This window comes from Choloepus didactylus, chromosome 3 (genome assembly GCF_015220235.1).
Source record: "Choloepus didactylus isolate mChoDid1 chromosome 3, mChoDid1.pri, whole genome shotgun sequence".
NCBI lineage: Eukaryota > Metazoa > Chordata > Mammalia > Pilosa > Megalonychidae > Choloepus > Choloepus didactylus.
The window spans coordinates 15,852,671-15,871,370 of record NC_051309.1 but is presented as its reverse complement, the minus strand read 5'-3'; the positions used below and the strand labels follow the sequence as shown (position 1 = coordinate 15,871,370).

Here is an 18,700-nt window from a genome sequence, read left to right as displayed (position 1 = left end):
GATTACAGGCAATCTTCATTTGACAGACACTAAAATTATCCAGTGCATATAACTGCTTGCCTTTTTTTAAAAAAGAAAAGTTACCTTTTTAAATAAACATACAAGCTATAAGGAGTCCACCTAAGCCTTTCAATCTTAAATTTAGGAATTGTTTTAAGGATTAATGGAACACCAAAAGGTAAGTTGATTTTGTGTGTCCCTTCATGTCAGAGAGTGTGTGGAGATGGGTTGAGCTCATGTTTTAATCACCTCCTATTCACCTTGTTGGTGAGAAGGGATCCCTGTCCTTGGGTTATGGGGACAGCCAAACACACAACACCCAATACTGAATAGAAGAGGTTGACAGCAGCTTAGTAGTCACATATCCTTACAGCCCGGGGAAGGACACTGCCTGCTGCACAGGGCCACACAGGGTTGCACTCAGGAATGGAAAGACCCACCAGGAGCTGTGGGAGGTGGGCTTTGTAGTAACAAGAGGGCAAGCTGCCCCCTGGTTTCCATGGAAGGATGGGATTGGATTGCTTGAACAATTCTGCAAGCTGGCAGGGAACTGAAACCCTCAGGGATAAGCAGGACCTGTGCCTGGTTCCCACGATAAGGAGGGTTCTTTGGCTGGGGGACCTAATCCACAGAATTACAGTAAAGAGGGCAAGGAACTTGTAGTTAAGCCATTTGAGGCTTTCCCAATTTTCCCCAGATATCAAGGCAGCACATAATAGCAAACCTTAGTTTTAGGTCTCACACCACAGCTCATTTGGAACAAGAGCTAAAAGGTGAAAAAAAAAAAACTCAAGCCAAAATCAAAGACTGTGCTTTGCCAAAACATTTAATAACTTCTGCTGGATACAGACACAGCACTAAACAGATCTATTCAAACAGTGACGCAGGGCTAAAGAAAGGCCCACTGAACACTGTATCACAGATCGAGACACCATTTTTGTAAATTCAGCCTGAAATTCCAGAACTTCATTTGAAAGTATGCCTCAAACATTACAAAGTCGAGAACCACTGCAATAGTAAAATAGTGAGCTGAGAAAGTTAGAAAGGAGGTTTTAGGGCCTATGCCTTCCCCACAGATTTGGTTAAGTATGATGATGACGGGTGCAAGGTGGGATGCTGAGAAGTTTCTAGAACAAATAACGATGGAGCGGGAGGCAGGGAATAGCAGGTTTATGAGTTTAATAACATTTATGAGCAATGAGTAATTCTGTAGAGAGGTCACTTATAAAAAGAGGATTATGGCAGATCTATTTTTATACATAGGCCAGAAAGTCCTTAGGGCAAGGGATGGTTGCACAGTTGGTCAAAGGCAAAGTTAGCCAAAGTTGGAACTACAGAGAAAAAGGAGGCAAGAATGGACATCAAGGTAATGAAGATGCAGACGGTGGTACAAGAAGAAAAGAGCACCCCAGTTCCCGAGCCACCTCTATGAGACCCCCAGGACCCTCTGCAGCACAATATAAAAACCTTGGAACCAACTCCTCTAAGGTCTCCACCAGGGCTGAACTTGAGCACTCAAATGCGTCTGCTTGGGTGAGGCCTCTAGCAAACCAATGTCTACTCTATCCATTTCATCTTTGGAAAGGGACAAGAGAACATTTTTTTCTGCCACAGGCAGCCAGTTTCTTCAAGGAGTATTGTATAGAGCCAGGAAGGAAAATTAGAGCCCATAAATCAGCTACCGAGTCCAACAATAAGGCAGGGAGTCTTGAAAGGAAAACAGCCAGGGTGGCCCAATTGATTACATGGGACCTGTTTCTGAAGACATTCTGCAGGTGGAGATAATTGAATCTTAATTAGAGCTGGTCCCAAACACCCCCTCTCATGTCCTGCAAGACTGAATCCTCATGAGAATGTGCTAAGTGGAGAAGGGGCTAGTGAAGAATCTCTGGACTGACCACAGTGGCTGTAGCCACAAGAGCGCCCAAAGGGAAATGGTCTTAGTGGATTGTCAATGAGGGGGAGGTCAAAGGAGCCACCATTGGTTGAGTGCTTGCTTATACACCAGGAACTGTGCTAGGCTGTAAATTTTGGACATCTTTGTAAGTCTTCTCCATACTTTAATGGGTGTAAGTTTATGATCCATATTTGGGAAACAAGGAAGCTGGGGTTCAGAGAGTTTAAGTATTTTGCTCAAGATCACGAAGTGACAACAAAATAGGAACTCAGGAATGCCTGACCCAAAAGGTTATGCAATTTCCAAACAAACAAGCTGGTTTCCTGAAGGAATATCAAATCGGTTTATTAATTCTTCATTCAACATATATTTAAAGAAAAAACACTAGAAAATGTTTAGAAATTATGGGACATATTTCTAAATAACAATGGAAATTAGAAAATACTTTGAAATAAGTGATAAGGAAAAGATATATATATTAAGACATAAGTTACAGATAAAGCAGTGTTCAGAGGAAAATTTATAGTTCTAAATATATTATAGGTAAAGAAAATGGGCTGCAAAATCAATAATCCATGCTTCCATCTAAGAATCTGCAAAAAGAAATCTGAAGAAATCAGAAGAAAAATTATTAATAAAGAAAAGAGCAAAGGTCAATGAAATAGAGAAATCCAACAAAACTCAAAGTTGGTTCATTGAAAGAGTAATAAAATTGATAAACCCTTAGCAAGACTGATCAAGAAAAATTGGGAGAAAACACAAAAGGTTAGGCTCAGGAACAAATATTTTTAACTGTTCACTGTATATATAAGACATTACTCATGAGGAGGAAGAGAAAGAGAAGGAGGGGAAAAAGTCTAAAACCATCCTCCAAAATTTCATTTCCAGATTCCAGAAATGTTATTCAATTTAATTCAATGTGTATTTGTTGGAAGAGAATATAAGGCACTGATGTTTGGAATCATTGGCCTAGAAAGAGAGAGTGCATGTACTTTGGAGTAGAACAGAGCTGTGTTTAAATCCAGCTTCCACGGTGAACTAGCTGTGTGGCTTTTGGCAAATTATGTAACTTCTCTGAGCTTCCATTTTCTCATCTAACAAATGAGAGGTAATAACACCAACATCACAGGGCTGTTGGAAGGCTTAGAAATGACTGAGCACCAAGGTAGTGTTTTATCCTAGAGCTGCCTTAAGAACAGCAGTGGCTAACTAGGTAGATTAAAAAACAATGGAAATTTCTCTACTCATAGTTCTAGAGGCTAGAAGTCCAAAATCAAGGTGTGGGAAGGGCCACGCTCCTTCTGAAATCTGTAGGGTAGAATCCTCCCTTGCCTCTTCCTAGCTTCTGTTGTTTGCCAGCAATCCTTGGAGCTCCTCGGCTCGTAGATGCGGCACTTTAATCTCGACCTCCATCATCACATGGCATTCTTCTCTCATTTGTCCAAATTTCCCTCTTCTTATAAGGACATCAGTCGTATTGGATTAAGGCCCACCCTAATCCACTTTGGGCTCATCTTCATCAATCATACCTTCAAAGACCCGATTTCTAATTAAGGTCACATTCACAGGATAGGGTTGGGGGGGTGTGGGATTTAGGACTTCAACATATCTTTTGGGGTGACACATTTCAACCTATAAGAGGTAGGTTATATCCCACAGAACACTTTTTCCAGCATGACTCATAACCATGGAGTTTATAGCTAGACTATCTGTAGGAAGGATTCAAGCATATTTCCTGAGATAAGGTCATTCATTTGAAAACACAGTGCATGAGCATTTGCCTTTTGTTACTTGCCTGTTCTAATAAGAGAAGTTTGGTGAGGTCACTGTCAATAGAAAGGATGTTACTAACAGAAAAATAACATAAAAGCATCACATGAAAATTAAAATGAAATAAGATAAAATTTTCATTCTAACTTTATAAAATCATGGGTTTTTTTCCTTGACTATTAGGAGATAAAAATAAAAACTATGCTGACAATGTAAGTTACTTTAAAACTTTGGGGGAAAACACTCAGTGTTCATGCTTGACACTTTGACAAAGGACACTCCGAGATCATCTCTCCAACGGCTTGTCTCCTGAGTCATGCATGTCGCTGAATACTGCAAGGGATCAAGGTCCAAAACCACCATGTCAATTAACTCAGATCTCAGAACTGCAAGATGAATGCTCGGCATGGCTCACACACTGCAGAAACCTGACAGGCCTATGACAAGAAAGCAAAAAGGAGATCAGGAGATGAGTCGATACATCTGGGATTCAATTCACTAAGGAAAGAAACCCCTTTATTAACCACAAAAGTTATGCATGGACCTACTAAGATCCACACAAGTTCCTCTCCTAGAGAGACACCACTGAGAAGGGTTTAGCTCCGTGGTAAATGACTCAAGGTGTGGCCAAGCTTAGTTTCATTTGAAGTCACTTGTAAAGCCATGGGAATAAACACTGATTTATAAGGTGATAAGGTGTGAGGTGACAGGTGTTGGTATTGAAAAGACCCATGTCCTGCATGGGCCACTGTATGTACATGTTCTAGAGTTTGTACTTATCTGTGTCCAAATGGAAGTTCTACCTACATATTCTTTCCAGGTGGGGAGGCATGAGCTCACCTAAAACCGTGAGTAGGTCTTGAGGGTAATTGACGGATTTTAATATAAAGAGCTTCTGACCATTAATGAGAGAAAGGAGAATGTTTAATAAGAGGGAAAAAAGATAAAGGAGTGTTGGGGATGGCATTCAACTTCATTCCCCAATTCTCTTCCTCGGATTCTATTTTCTCAGTGCAAAATATCTGAATAACAGACTGGTTGTCAAGGTTTCAGTTACAGTTGTTCCTTTGTTCTTTCTGTTTGTCCACATAACCACTGTAGAAAGTTGGCATTATTTTCTGGCAGCTGCCAGAAAGGGACCAGCTGACTGATGGGGAATTCAGGTCATTGGGAAACACGAATCCTCAGCAAGAGCCCCTTGAATCGCTCTTCTGCCCTTTGGGATTGCTTGAAGGGCGCAGATGGTATCAGGAAGGAGACAACGAAAATATGCTAGCACTTGGTGTCTACACTCTTGTGAAACTTTTTCTCTCTGCTTCTGTCTTGTTCTAAGCTATTGCACAAGGGAAATTCTCCAAAGACGTTTCTAACAACCAATGCTTACATCACTGCCCACAACTGCTTAAAAATGACTGGGGTATCCCAGTTTTTTTAACAGGGTTATAGGAGACTTTAAATAAAAATACTATGTGTAATTTAAAATTTTTCTCCAATAAGCTTACATCACTTGCAAAAATTTTTGAAGATTTAAAATTTTTGATGAAAAAAAAGAAAAACTCGATAGACTGCCATGTGGCATCTTACCAAGAGTTAGGTGTCCACACTGAAGTCCACCCTAAGGAAATAGGAGCCACAAAAATATGCCAAGTGACAGGAATTTTACGACTGGGGAGAAAGGCCTGGAAAAACATACTCCTGGTGCATCTGTAAGCCCTTAGTGAGGTCTTCCACACTGGAAACCAACAAATAGGCCCTGAAAAGCTGGTTCAGCTTTAGAGCTGCATCGCTGTCCAGGGGGGCAAGTTGGGGAAGGAAGCCAAGAATGGGGGAAAGCTGGCCAGGTGCGGGCCACTGGCTGGGAACACCTGGTCTAGGCTGGGAGGGAGGGAGCCAGGTCACCATGGAGGCCCAGGAAGGAGTCACCCAGCCCTCCATTCTCAGACGAGGATGAGAAAAGGGCAAATGCTTGTTGAGGGCAAGACAGCCATGTCATCTTCCAGACAAAATCAATTACCTGTAGTCATTCTGGCAGGTAAATGTAATATCCCTTTGGCTTAGAATCGATCTCAGGTCATTTATGGAAGAACCTGAGCATGAGTCACTGAGAAAGAAAGAAGAAAGTATTAAAATAACAAGATCTCACAAACATCCCAGAGTATCTTCCAGGTCGTGGGCCCTGAACATGTCCTGGGATTAGAAGCCTGCCTCCTCTAAGGGCTCCCAGGTCAGCAGGGGATTTGAAGATGTGAATCAGTGAGGCACCGATCACAACAGATGTCTATTAAAGGTAAAACTAAGAGGTGGTGGGGATGGGCTAAATGTAGAGCAAGGCCCCATTAATTACCTGAGCCAGTCTGTTCTCAACACATTCGTGTGACTGTGGATTCTTTCATGGACAGATTCATAAAATGACTCTGAACATACTGGGACACAAAGACAAAAAAAATATACCTGGAATTTCTTCCAATATCATGCATCACCCATGCCTGTAGAGTATGAACCTTCTTCGGTTGTAAATTGAAAATTTCCACACTTCCAAAAACGCTAAGACAGAACAGACAAAGAACACTGTCAACCCCAAACTGCAGCCTTCATGCTTCTGTCTCTGCTGCCCAAAACCAGCAGGCAGGAGGTCTGAGCCAAAACCTACCCTCTGAACACTGACCCATGACTTGCATTAGAAACAGCCACCTTTCCTCATTCAATTGAGGCCAAATAAAGAAAAAGGATTCTTAAGCTATACATTAACGTTGATTCTTTAAATACACGCTATTCAAAACGTGGTCCTTGGCCAGCAGAATAAGCATCACCTGGAAACTAGTTAGAACCACACAATCTCAGCCACTACTTTCTGAATCAGAATCTGCATTTTAACAATCCACAGGTGATTCATGCCCTCGATAAAAGCTGAAAAGCACTGTTTTAAATGACTTCAATGTCCTACCCTAACCCCTGCCCAGTCTCTCCCATTAGCCTCTGACAGCTGTCACTCGGTATTGTCCTTGGATCACAAATAGCAAACTATAAAATTCGGGAATGTTAACATTTTCACCCAAAAGCCCTCAAGGTTGGGGACGGAAGATGACAAAAGGACAAATGCTTCTTCATGCAATTAAATATTAAGACAGGAGAAAAGAAAAATTAATTTTGAGTAGTGCAAATTAATTATGCTCCCTTCCTTCCCATCCAGGCTTATCCAGGGAAAGATTGGAGAACAAAAACTGAAAAGATAATCAATGTGGCAAAAACAATATGTGTAGTAGGTCAGAAAAGGAAGGCATTGGTACAGCCAGGTTCAGCGAGGACTAAATGAAATAATAGCTGATAACCACTGAACTCTTTCCATGTTGTCAAGCACAGAGCTCAGCATTTTTCATGCATTATCTCAGCTAATCTTCATATCACCATCACTTTATCAGTTGTGTTCAAGACAGGTTCACAGAAGTTAGGTGCCCTGCTTAAGGTCACATCAGTTATACATAATGTCCTCTGAAGTCCCTGCTTTTAGGTACTACGAGAAATTGCTGACGATGCCTACAAATGGAGGTCAAGGGCTCAGCACAATTCCTGATGTTCCCAATATTGGTTTGACTGCTGAACTGGGATTCAGACACTCCATGGAGAAGAGGAATCAGAACAGAGCTGGGAGGTTGGTGAGGATTCAGACAACCTGCAGGGGAGAGGAGGCAGGTCACATGGGAGAACAGAATCAACAAAGACGGGAAATGGGCAGGGTGGAGCATAATGGGAGAGAAAGCTTAGAAAATTATACCATGTCTCGAAAACTCAAGTGCACGGTCTGGACACAGAGCAATGAATAGCAGGACCATTAGAGGGCTTTGATAAAGGAGAAACCAGACAAAAGCATGCACTTAGAAAGACATAGCTCTCTCGAGGATACAGAGGTATTAACTTTTTTAGCCCAAATCTTCAGGACTGAACAAAAACATGAAAAGCATGTTCTTCTAAGAATGAACTACCCATCAGGGGGCTGTGAAAATCCTTGCAAATAAGATGCAAAGAAATGAGTACCTGTTTTTGTCAAAGGCTTTATGTCTGGATCCATTAAGCATCACATAGACCATACCGCAGGCAGCTTCTGCAAACTTAGAAAAAAAAAATGCCCACCATTTCCTCAGCATGCAAACTTCATTACCATGTCTAAGCATTTCCATCCAAAACAGCTCTCAGTATGAGCTAGCTGGGGGGCGGGTATCCTGTATGGTTTTAGCACATAGGAACACCAGGTCTGTGATTTTCATTCCAAGCCATTGGTGGGATTATGCTTCACGCCAGAGTGCTGGAAGCAGTTGCCCATTCTGCAAGTGTTGAGCAATGACGTTCAAAGTCATCGTTCAAGGAGTTGCTAAGCTTGGTGGTTCTGAAGTCAGAAGCCCAGGTGAGTGAGACGAACCGTGATGCAGGAGCAAGGTGGAAGCATTTCCTGGGCATCATGCACCCCAGGCACTGCACATTTCCTCTGGTGGGAGCACAGTAGACGATTCAGAGATAAGAGAAACGAGACAAGAAAGGGGAAACCTAGGAGAGAGAAGGTGACTCCGAGGCCTGGACAGGCACCAAGGGAAAGAATGAATGAATGAATGAATGAATAAATATTACTGGGCACGTGGTTTCATTTTGCCATGCAACAGAACATTCAGCTCATGTCTCTGCCAGCTGCTGGGGACCATAAAATGAGCAAGACAGTGTGATTCTATATGCTTGCTCCAGAAGGCCTTTCCAGAATCCAGAGACCAACTCAGGCCCCCTTCCCCAAGCATCTCACAATGGCCCCTTCACTATATTCAACTATATTGCATTGTGATGATGAGCTTCATGTCAGTTTAGCCTCTGGTATTGAGAGCTCTGTGGCAGCCATGAACCTGGCTCTCCTTTTCCCCACCACGGCCCTATGCCTTGCACCTGGTACCCTGCACAGAGTGGGTGCCCTGTGAAAACCTGTGACGGGAAAGGAAAGAGGGGGAAGGGGGGAAGGGGGAGAGGAGAAGGGGAGAGGAGAAGGGTAAGCAAGGAGTCTAATACACTGTGATGCAAACAACCGGAAAAAATGGGAAAAGCCTAATGGAGAGTAACAAGAGCCAAGTCTTAAAAGATGAATAGGATTTCACCAGGCAAAGGCCGAGGCAACCAGGGATGGAAAGACCTAAAGTGCTGAGAGAACGGTGTTGTGTTTGGGGAAACTTCAGAGGAGGCTGAAGCTGGACAGATAAATGAGTTCTTGGAGGGCCGTGAATGCCTGGACCTCATTCTGCAGGTGATAAGGAGCCACTGTTGAAAGAGTGAATGCTGGAAAGGCAATGCTGTGTCTGTCTTTCTACTGAGGGGTGATGAGCAGAAGTCAGAGGCCCAATGGTTTTCATTAATCAAGTGCTAACTCAGCAGAGGGCTTACAGGGGGTCGAACACTGACCCTGGGTATCTAATTCTCAAAAGAGCATCCATGGGGGTAAGTATTGGATCAATCAACCTCAAGGTCACGTTACTTGGAAGTGAAAAAAGTAGGTGGGGATTCAAACCAACAGGCTGCATAGCCTCTATTGCTAAAACAAACAAACAAAAAAAGGAACCAGTCTGACAAAAGAAGACTGTCTACCTCCAGGAGTGTTTGGCAAAGGAAGGCACAAAACCTCATAACCTCATAATGACGGGGTGGCTGCGATTGCCCAAGCCATTGTACTCCAAACACCGAGTACAGAGTGGGGATCACCAGCGGGTGCTTACCACATGTAAAATGTACCTTGACTTTAAAGTTTTTAGCAATAGCACTGCCCCAAAGCATATCATAGAGCAGTAGACTAGACACTTTTCTAGACAAGAGAAAGTATATGCTCCCCTGATTTTTCACAGCACATAGCAGATAATGATCAAATATTTGTTGAATGAACAGATTCTGAGCTAGTTAATGGGACAGTGGTATCATTTAAAAATCATAATAATTAGGTGGGACAGGCATTATTTTTTCCCTATTTGAAGAATGAAGAATCCAAAGGTCAGAACAGTTAAGGAATCTGCCCAAGCTCTCTGTACTTCAAATCCCAGGCTCCTTCTCTGTCTCTACCATACCAGGGCTTACCTGAATCCCCTCACGGCGGACGCTTAATTAGGTACCCACAGGAAGTTAAAGACAATCAGACCTGCCATTGATAAGACAGAACCAACAAGCAGGATCAAAATCAAAATAGAGAAGCACGGCTTTGGTTCAGGCAGACCTGGGTTAGACTCAGCTTTGCTACCTGTTAGTTGAGTGACCTTGACTGAGTCACTTCACCTGAGTCTTATTTTCTTCCCCTGTAAAGTGGGCATTTACAACTGCTCACGGGCACCTATTGCAAGGACCAAATAGGATGATACAGGTAAGAGCCCCTGGCCCAGGGCTTGTCACAAACATGCTTAACAAATGTTAAGTTTCTGCTTGCCTCAGTTCCTCAGATGCCTAAATTGAATTTTGGAGAATTCTAATTGGCTTTTTTCTTTTTTGCTTCCTCCTTCTTTCTTCCTTCCTTCATTTCCTTCTCCCTTCTTTTCTCTTTCTTTCCTTGTCCACTTGTAAAGAAGGAATTAAAGCAACTTTTAAGAAAAATAAAAATGCACAAGGGCAGCTTACAATGAAGTCAGAAATAGACAGAGAGGAGGAGTAGGAACATAATGAGTATTTCCTAGCCCAGGTTCTGGATCTGAGGTCAGACAGCTTGGGTCAACCTCCCAGCTGAGCATTTACAGTGTGCATTTAGTAGGTTGCTTGTCTACCTGCACCTCCACTTTTTCATCTGTAAAATGGGTGTGATAAACATGGTTCCTACTTCATAGAGATCTTGTGAAGATGAAAGGTTTTAGTCCAGGTAAAGAGCTCAGTATTATACCTAGCACATAATAAGTGGTCTATAAATACAGATTACTAAGAGTGTTCCAGGAATCTAAGACAGGCTCATGTCTGAAATGAAGGATGAAAACAAGCCCCCAGCTTCCCAGCAGCTAAAACTGAAGAGTGGGTCAGAGCAGGGATTCCACAACTGGAGCCCATGGACCTTCCATGAATGCCATAAAATCCTATGTGAAAATCTAGCATGCACTTACTGAACATTTTCCTTCAGAAAGGATCCTAAACTTTCACTCCTAAAATGAGCTGTGACCCCAAAAACGGTTAAGAGCCAACCACTGGACTGGAGCACCTCTTAAGTTCCTGGGTCTCCAAAATTCTAGAACTTTACTGCTGAGTACTTACCCTCTTGGAAACTGTTTTCCAGAATATAGAATAAGGATTGTTGCTGCAGTCTTCCCTCCAGTCTGGGCAAGATTGATAGTTCATTTCTAAAAGACATAGTTTATAAGTCTTTTATAATTAAATAAAATAATCGACGTCGAAAAGAAAGGTTATAAATAAGATCTGTTCTCCCCTGGCCATTCCACTGCAGTAGAAACATTTTCAAAAGGCATCGCTGCCAGGATGGGGGATGGAGAATGGACATGTCTCGACCCAATTTAACTAAGTGTCCCCTGAGTGCCTTCCAAGTCTTCACCTTCCCTCCAAATCCCAGCCGGGAACACAGTGACCAGTTTCAAGTCATCATTCTGGGAAATCACAGCACAAGTTCAGCTGACAGAGGCAGGGCCCCGTCATCAACCCCGAGTCCAGAGGAATTAGAGGTAAGACTGGGCCCTGAGGGTCACTCTTGCCTCTACCTCCCACTTCTCTGCTTCCCCCCAGCTCTCCCTTGTTGACTCTTCCCCCCAAACCTCCCTAGTCCCCACACCTTCAATCTCAGAAGGTCTCGATCTTTCTTCACTCACCCCTGACACAGGCTCAGACATCAGTGAGGCCTCATAGACATAGCACATGCATACACAGTCTCCATGTCACTTCTCCCAAGGATATTTATTTGCCTTAATACTCAAGCACTTATTGAGAGTCCAAATCCGGGGAGACGGATTAGAGCGGGGCCCTGCCTTCTGAGAACACATGATCTAATGCGGAAGACAGACACAGAAGCAAATAAGTCACAATACTATGTGTCAGGCATATACGGTTCAGAGGAGAGAAAGATGAACTTGAATGGGATTCTGGGGGATACAGCACCATCAGGGAAGGCTTCCTGGAGGTGGTGATGTTGTGATTAGTTTTGAAAGATGAAGAGGAGTCTTCAGACAGACAAGATAGAGCAAGGTGCTCCATGCAGAGAACATGGGCTAAGGCCCAGAGCTGGTGAGTTGAGATTAGTATTGCCAGAGCATAAGGGGTGAGAAAGATGAGGCATAGGAAAACCAGAGTCCAGGCCAAGGAATTAAGACTTAATTTTAGAGACAGAGAGAACCATTAAAGGTTTTAGGTAGGAAACATACACAGACACATTTTCAGTTTAAAAAGAATCCTGTAGTGGCTAGACAGAGGCTGGTTTACAGGGGCGAGGAGTTGGGTAGTAAGAACCCTACTACAGTCTAAGCAAGGAAGGAGAACGTGTTCATGCAGACAGTTACTCATAATTTATAAAGAACTTCTATAAATTGATAAGAAAATAATAGACACCCCACTAAAAATGGTTAAAATACACAAACTAGCAGTTTAGAGAAGAAATAGAAAGATCTACCATTAAATATAGAAATATGCTCAGCCTCACAAACAAAGGCCAAATAAATTGAAGCATTTATCTATCAAATTTGCAAAGATTTTTTTTTTTTGAGCGTTCTTATCCAGTGTTAGTGGTGTGGGTAAATAAACATCTCATACATTCTTGAGAGTTTAAATTGTGACCATCTTTTGAATGACAGTTTATCAGTCTGTAGCACAACTTATCCTGAAATTATCACTGAAATTCTATTTATAGATATTTATCTTTCAGAAGTAATTCCACAACCATACAGAGGTGTGTGTGTGTGTGTGTGTGCGTGCATGCAAAAGTGTTTCTTGCAACAGTGGTTATAACAGCAATAAGAACTAACACAAACTAAAAATCCTTCAATGGGAGATTGGTTAAATAAATTATGATACACCCATAGAGCATATATGCTAAAATCTTTTAAAAGAATACAGCTACATTTATTTATACCTACTAATTTTAAATGAATAAAGTAAGCTGTAGAACAGCACCGTGTATATTTTAAACACATAGTATTTAAAGGGAAAAATCTGTAAGGGTATGTAGCCAATTGTGCACAACAGTTGCCTTTTGAGAAATCTCATGGGGATTGAGGGGTGGGGAAAGAATGTGGGGCAACTTTCAATTTTTATCCTTACGCATGTTTGTAATATGCAAGTATTTTTCAAATAGCACACCTCATTTTTTTGTAAATGAAAATCAGGGGGCAAGAAGCTACAGTAAAATATGCTTTTAAAAATGGTCAAAAGCCAAAAAGTAAGAACAAAACAGTATAAAGAATTAAACAACATAGAGTATCCACAGCAAAACTAAGAAAAAAGGAGTGAAAACTAGGGACCTCTGAGTAGAAAACATCTTTCCACAGGCAGGTGTTTCGGGTCCTACGTCTGCAAAATGAGACGCCAGTCACTGTGCCGGTTCTGTGAAACAAGGGCCATGTCCTAGGAGACTCTGGGGTCTCAACCTACTCTACAATTCTTTGGTCCTGAAAGACGCCCTTCTAGAAAGCAAAGTACAAGAATTCAGGAAGCAGGCTACAGGAGCACGCAAAAAGGAGGAGGGAATCACGGAGCAAAGCCATGATTGCACGGAGGACAACCCCAAACTCTTAAGTCAGTTTTTCAGGAAAATGGGGATTGGTCTAGCAAACGCTACTTTTGCACGGGTTTGAGCCGTCAACCAGGGTGTGGTTGGAGCAGGGCGGGTGCCCGTGGCCCCTTCCCCCACGAGGCTCTTCCAGTGCCCGCCGGAGCCCAGGGTTCCGTCGCGCTGCACTTCCTGTGCAAGCCCACGTGACCCGGAGCCTCACCGGAAGTGCCCGCGTCTCCACACCACGTGAGGCCGTCAGCCAGGTAGCCCAGGAGCGTGTCCTCCAGGGTGAACATCTCCGACTGCACCTGCGTGTACCGATGGGCCAGGTCGTACGTTCTGCTCCAAAAGAGGCTCTGAGGGAAAATAAACACAACCTATGGTTGAAATCAACTTAGTGGGTCAAAACAAAACCACTCATGTTTAAATGAAAGAAAATGTAGAAAACAGAGTAAATCACATATGGCAAGAGTATTATTTCATGCATCATTGTTTTCTCTGTCTCTATGAGAGAGAGAGAACGTGTGTGCGGTGTATTTGTGTGTATGCATTTGTGAGTGTGTGTGTGTGTTTTCTAGGTCACAAAACAAAATGAACTTACTATTTTTGGTTACAGTTGAAAAAGTCAAAGGTCATGGGATAAAACCTTATAATAAACATGGATTTGGACCACATCTAGAGGAGGCATTAGGAAGCTCCAAAATTCCTGGAACTTTTTGCAAAAAAATGTTCTGGGAAAAGTGCTCTTTGATTCTTAAAGAGCTCCGTAGCTGCTTCCTCTTTCCCCACCCCATCCCATCCCACCTCCCTACACACACACACACACACACACACACACACACACACACATAACACACAACACACATAAAGGACAAGTGACATGTTTTGTTTTTTTTTTTCAGGGTCCTACTTAAAAGGTACAGAGAGCCAAATTTCAGAACTGCTCCTTGAATTTATTCATTCTTAATGGATGGTCATTTAAAACTCTGGAGTCATACTGCCTTATCAAAGTTCAGCACCATCACTGATTAGGTGTCTGATGGGCCAACCAAAGCATGGCTAAGCCTCCCTTTCCTAATCTGTAAAATGGTGACAATAATAATTGCACCAAACTCACAGGATGCTGGGAAGAATAAATGTGATAATGCAAATAAGTTGCTTCATGCAATATCTGTTGCACAATCACGTATTCAACAAATGGAATTTGCATGTGGTGCATGGTGTTTGGTGCACCAAGGAGGAATTGCATAATATCTCCAGTTCTCTAACAATGAGACAAGAGCCCCTTAGTTTGTGGATGGATTTAGGGGCTTTTTGAAGGCAATTTTGAGCACATTGAATTTCACAAACCCTGACTTTCAAAAAGTTGCATGTCATTACATACCCTTTCCAGAACATCCGTGTATTAAAACCCAGGCCTCTCTGACTCCAAATCCTGTTCCATTTACATTTCAACTGGTCACTTTCAAGCTGGCCAAACTTGGTCAACCACTGATCACCTACACTCACCAAGCTCAGTTTTCTCACTGGTAAAATGGGGATGCTGACACCTGACCTGCTTATATCAGAGGGTGGCTGTGACAATCTAATAAGATAATGGTTAGGAGAGTCTTCTCTAAGCAGAAAAGCTCTCTGCAAGTGCAAATCAGCATTGTCATTATTGAATTAGTAGTAGTAGTAGTAGTATCAGAGACGAGAAAAAAGTTTTGTCTTTGGATAAGTTTGGGGTGTTGAGTTTGTGTTTGTGGTCTGGTGTTAGGTTTGTTTTGTTTGATTTCTGGACAATTCTTCCTTCTTCTTTCCATGTTCTCATCTCTCTCACCTCTGTCCCAGATACCCTAAACCCTGATGCCACCCTGAGCCCCCAGTGTTCCCACAAACATTATCTCTTTTCAACCACACCCACGGTCTAATGTCTGGGTTTTTCCTCTCCTCATCCTAGTCAAAATCTGGCCCTGTGGCCTCTTTCCTCCAGTTTGTATCCTCAATTTTAAGAGCAACAATTTGACCCCATTACCTTGTTGCAAGGTAAAGTCTGATCTGCCAGCTCCATTAGTGGTTGATAGTCTTCTTCTGTTATGTTGCACTGATTCTTAGAAACAAATGCATTTTTGAATGCGTTCCAGATCTCCTGGCAGTCTTTATCTCTGGGAGAAAAATAAAACATGGATAATTTGATTTTAAACACATTTTTGAAGCATAATTACAAAAAACTAAAACTCATTTAGGAGGTGTCCTCTGTTTGCTGGGTGGTTTACACATACATCTCATCTAATCTGAACCTTTCTATGTGGTGAGCGTTACCTCCCCTGCTTCACCTATGAAGAAACAGAAGCTCAGTGAGGTTAACAGGACGTGCCCTACTTCACACACCTGGCAACCTGGTAGAGCCAAGATTCAGAACCATGCCCATTGATGCCCAGACTAAGGGGTCTAGTTATTAATGCTTGGTTGCCTAGGTGTGCAATAAAATAGAGAAGAGCACTGTGCTGGGCTGAATAGTGTGCCTCCCAAATTCATGTCCACCAGGAACCTGCAAAAGGCACCTTATTTGGAAATAGGGTCTTTGCAGATGTAAATAAGTTAAGATGAGGTCATACTGGGTTAGGGTAGGCCCTATATCCAATACAATTGGTGCCTTGAAAGGAGAGGGAGATTTGGAGACACAGGGAGAATCCCATGTGATGGTGGAGGCTGAGATTGGAGTGATGCATCTACAAGCCAAGGAATGCTAAGGATGGCCAGAGGCCACCGGAAGCCAGGAAGAGGCAGGTAGGATTCTCCCCCAGAGCCTTCAGAGAGAGCAGGGCCTGCTGACACCTTGATTCCAGACTTCTCTCCCCCAGAGCGGTGAGAGAATAAATTCCCATCGTTTTAAGCCACTAGCTTGTGGTTCTTTGTTGCAGCAGCACTAGGAAACTAAGGCAAACATTTAAAGGCAACTAACTGTCTCTTCCTCACATTACATGCTGCATAAAAACATTTAAGGAGTCCTACTGCCTTCTTTAAAAAAAGTCCAACTTCCTCTCCCTGAATTTTCCCATCTCTTTGCCTACAGTGCCCATTCGCCGCTGACTTGCCTAGTGAAATCCTACCCTGCATCATGGCCATGCCCTGGAGTAAGAAGGGGTGGGGACCTGTGACTCTGCTGTCCCCCCAGGAGGCCTCCAGGCCATCTATCTTTCATGCTGAGGGATGTATGTTCATACGGCTGTATTTAGGGCTGGATCTAAGGGTTTCTTACATCATAACCCAGCTCAAAGCCAAGTTCCTCAGAGAACACTCCCCTTCCTGTAAGGAAGAGTAAACCTGCTACCCTACACTTGGCCTCCAGTTCATCTTGCCACGAAAGGGTAGGTAGGTCCAGGCCTATTTCCCCAGGATGTGGTGCCTTGAGGCCAGGGTCCATGACTGCTTCATCTGACCATCTCTGCAGTACTAGATTCCCGATAACATTTATAGATTGAGTGGAAGTTGAGTCTTGACTTATATAACATTTAAAACCTACTGTTGCAGCCTGTATAGAGAACATGACAGCTCTCTCTTGCCGGGCAGGTGCAGCATTCAGCAGGCAGGCAAACCGCACAATTAGAGGCCAGCTGAGCTGGTTATAAGGGTTAGAGACAAGGACATTCCTAAGGGTATAAGCACAGGAACAGGGTCTTGTAACATGGGGGAGGAGGTGGTGGTCATCGACAGATAACCACAAGTGTTAGGAAGGAAGTAAACTACAGATTAACACTTGACAGTGGGAGGTCTGGGGACCATAGATGAATGCTTATTCAAATCTGGGTGCAATACTTTACATTTACATACTGCTCCTTTATGAGACCAAGAGTTCTCACCTCCTGCTTACTTCCCATTTTAAAGTTACTTTTAAGGTTAATTCACAATTTTCTGCTCTATTGGTTTACAAAGATGATAGGTTAAACATTAGCTGCCCAGGTCACACAGACTGCTGTGTGCCAGGGTCCGCAGGCCTGTTTTGTTCAGGCCAGGGGCTGCTACACATACATAAGATTAAAGGGAGAAGAGATTTCTTCCCAAATGGTGGAGTAAGGACCTCCAAAAAATCTGCTCCTCCATTAAATAAACAAGAACACTGGCAAAAACTGTCAATGTCAACTTTTTCGAACTCTGCAAATTAACAAGCAGCTTGCAAAAATCTAAGGCGTGTTTAGCCAAGAAGAGCTGAATCTCAGTAAGGACAGTGAGCTTTGTGGCATTTTAACTTGCCCTCATTCCCTCTGCGTCGCACTGGCTCCATCACAGCCTGCAAGACCAACAGCCCACATCTATGATAGCTGTGAAAAGCCAGTAGCCTACCTGGCACTGGAGAGGACAGAAGACATTTGGAGCCCCCAAATGTCCCATCTCTGGAGAAGTGCTACCATTTGCCCTGTCTGGAAGCTTGCTACAAAGCTCAGTTCTCAGGCTTGTCTTTATTGGTCTGACTTGCTCTGTGCAAACAGCCCTACCCAGAGATCACTTATTAAAACGATGACAATTATTTAACATCACAGTGGCCCAAGTGTGAGAGACTGACACAGATACCAAAAACAACAACAACAAAAACTAGAAGAAACCTGGGAATTAGATATCCATATGGGACTTTGAAAATCTCTAACATGTTCCTAGGAAGGTCACACGCATGCACGGCACCAGAGTTGGGCTCATGCACAGGATAGCCCTAGGAAGGCCAAACACTCTCATCTCTGGTTGAACTTGAGGCTCCGCCCAAGCAGAAAATGAAGGCTAAGGTGGAACAGTGGAAGCCCTAACTCATACGCACAGAGTCCCTCAGCAAAGGCTGGAAAACTTCCTATTTCTTTATACTTCCTTTAAGACATTTAAGAAAAATCTCTGTCCACTCATTAGCTGACCATAAACTAATCAAGCAGAGATTTCATTGATTCTCTGAACTTGATAAAGAATACAGACTTTACAGAATTAGTCCAGGAAAGTCACTAAGCAAACAAATGGCTGACAAAGTACACATAAGCCTGTTGGTATCTCAGGGTCCAGAAGTGCATTTCCTCTGGGAGAACTGATTAATCATGATCAGGGTAAACTCCAGCTTCTGGAGCTGGGATCCTAGCAGGGTAACAGGTGAGGCCAGATTGACCTAGGGGAAGTAAAGACAAGACTCTCAACTTTCTGTTCCCTCCTAAGCCTGCTCTTTCCATGTGGGGCACAGGCAAAGCCATCCAGACGGCTTCCCACCCTCCCTGGCCCAGACTCACTTCCTCCTCCAGCTCTAGCACAGCACCAGCCACCTTGCCCATCTCGCCCACCTGCTCTTTTTCAGGGGAAACAGGGAAGGAAGCCCTCAA

At 43.1% G+C, this 18,700-nt stretch overlaps 1 protein-coding gene across 1 annotated transcript in view; it reads right to left on the bottom strand.

Annotated features, from left to right (window-relative positions):
* Positions 1-808: 808 nt before the first annotated feature.
* Positions 809-18,700, bottom strand: part of CD38 (CD38 molecule) — a 45,217-nt gene continuing 27,325 nt past the window's right edge. The window contains exons 3-9 of the mRNA XM_037829432.1: positions 15,385-15,514; positions 13,588-13,723; positions 10,910-10,995; positions 7,700-7,773; positions 6,119-6,211; positions 5,682-5,768; positions 809-4,104 (exon numbers count right to left, since the gene is read on the bottom strand). Coding sequence (XP_037685360.1) covers positions 4,041-4,104; positions 5,682-5,768; positions 6,119-6,211; positions 7,700-7,773; positions 10,910-10,995; positions 13,588-13,723; positions 15,385-15,514 — 670 coding nt within the window. The 3' untranslated portion in view covers positions 809-4,040. The remainder of the gene's footprint in view (positions 4,105-5,681; positions 5,769-6,118; positions 6,212-7,699; positions 7,774-10,909; positions 10,996-13,587; positions 13,724-15,384; positions 15,515-18,700) is intronic.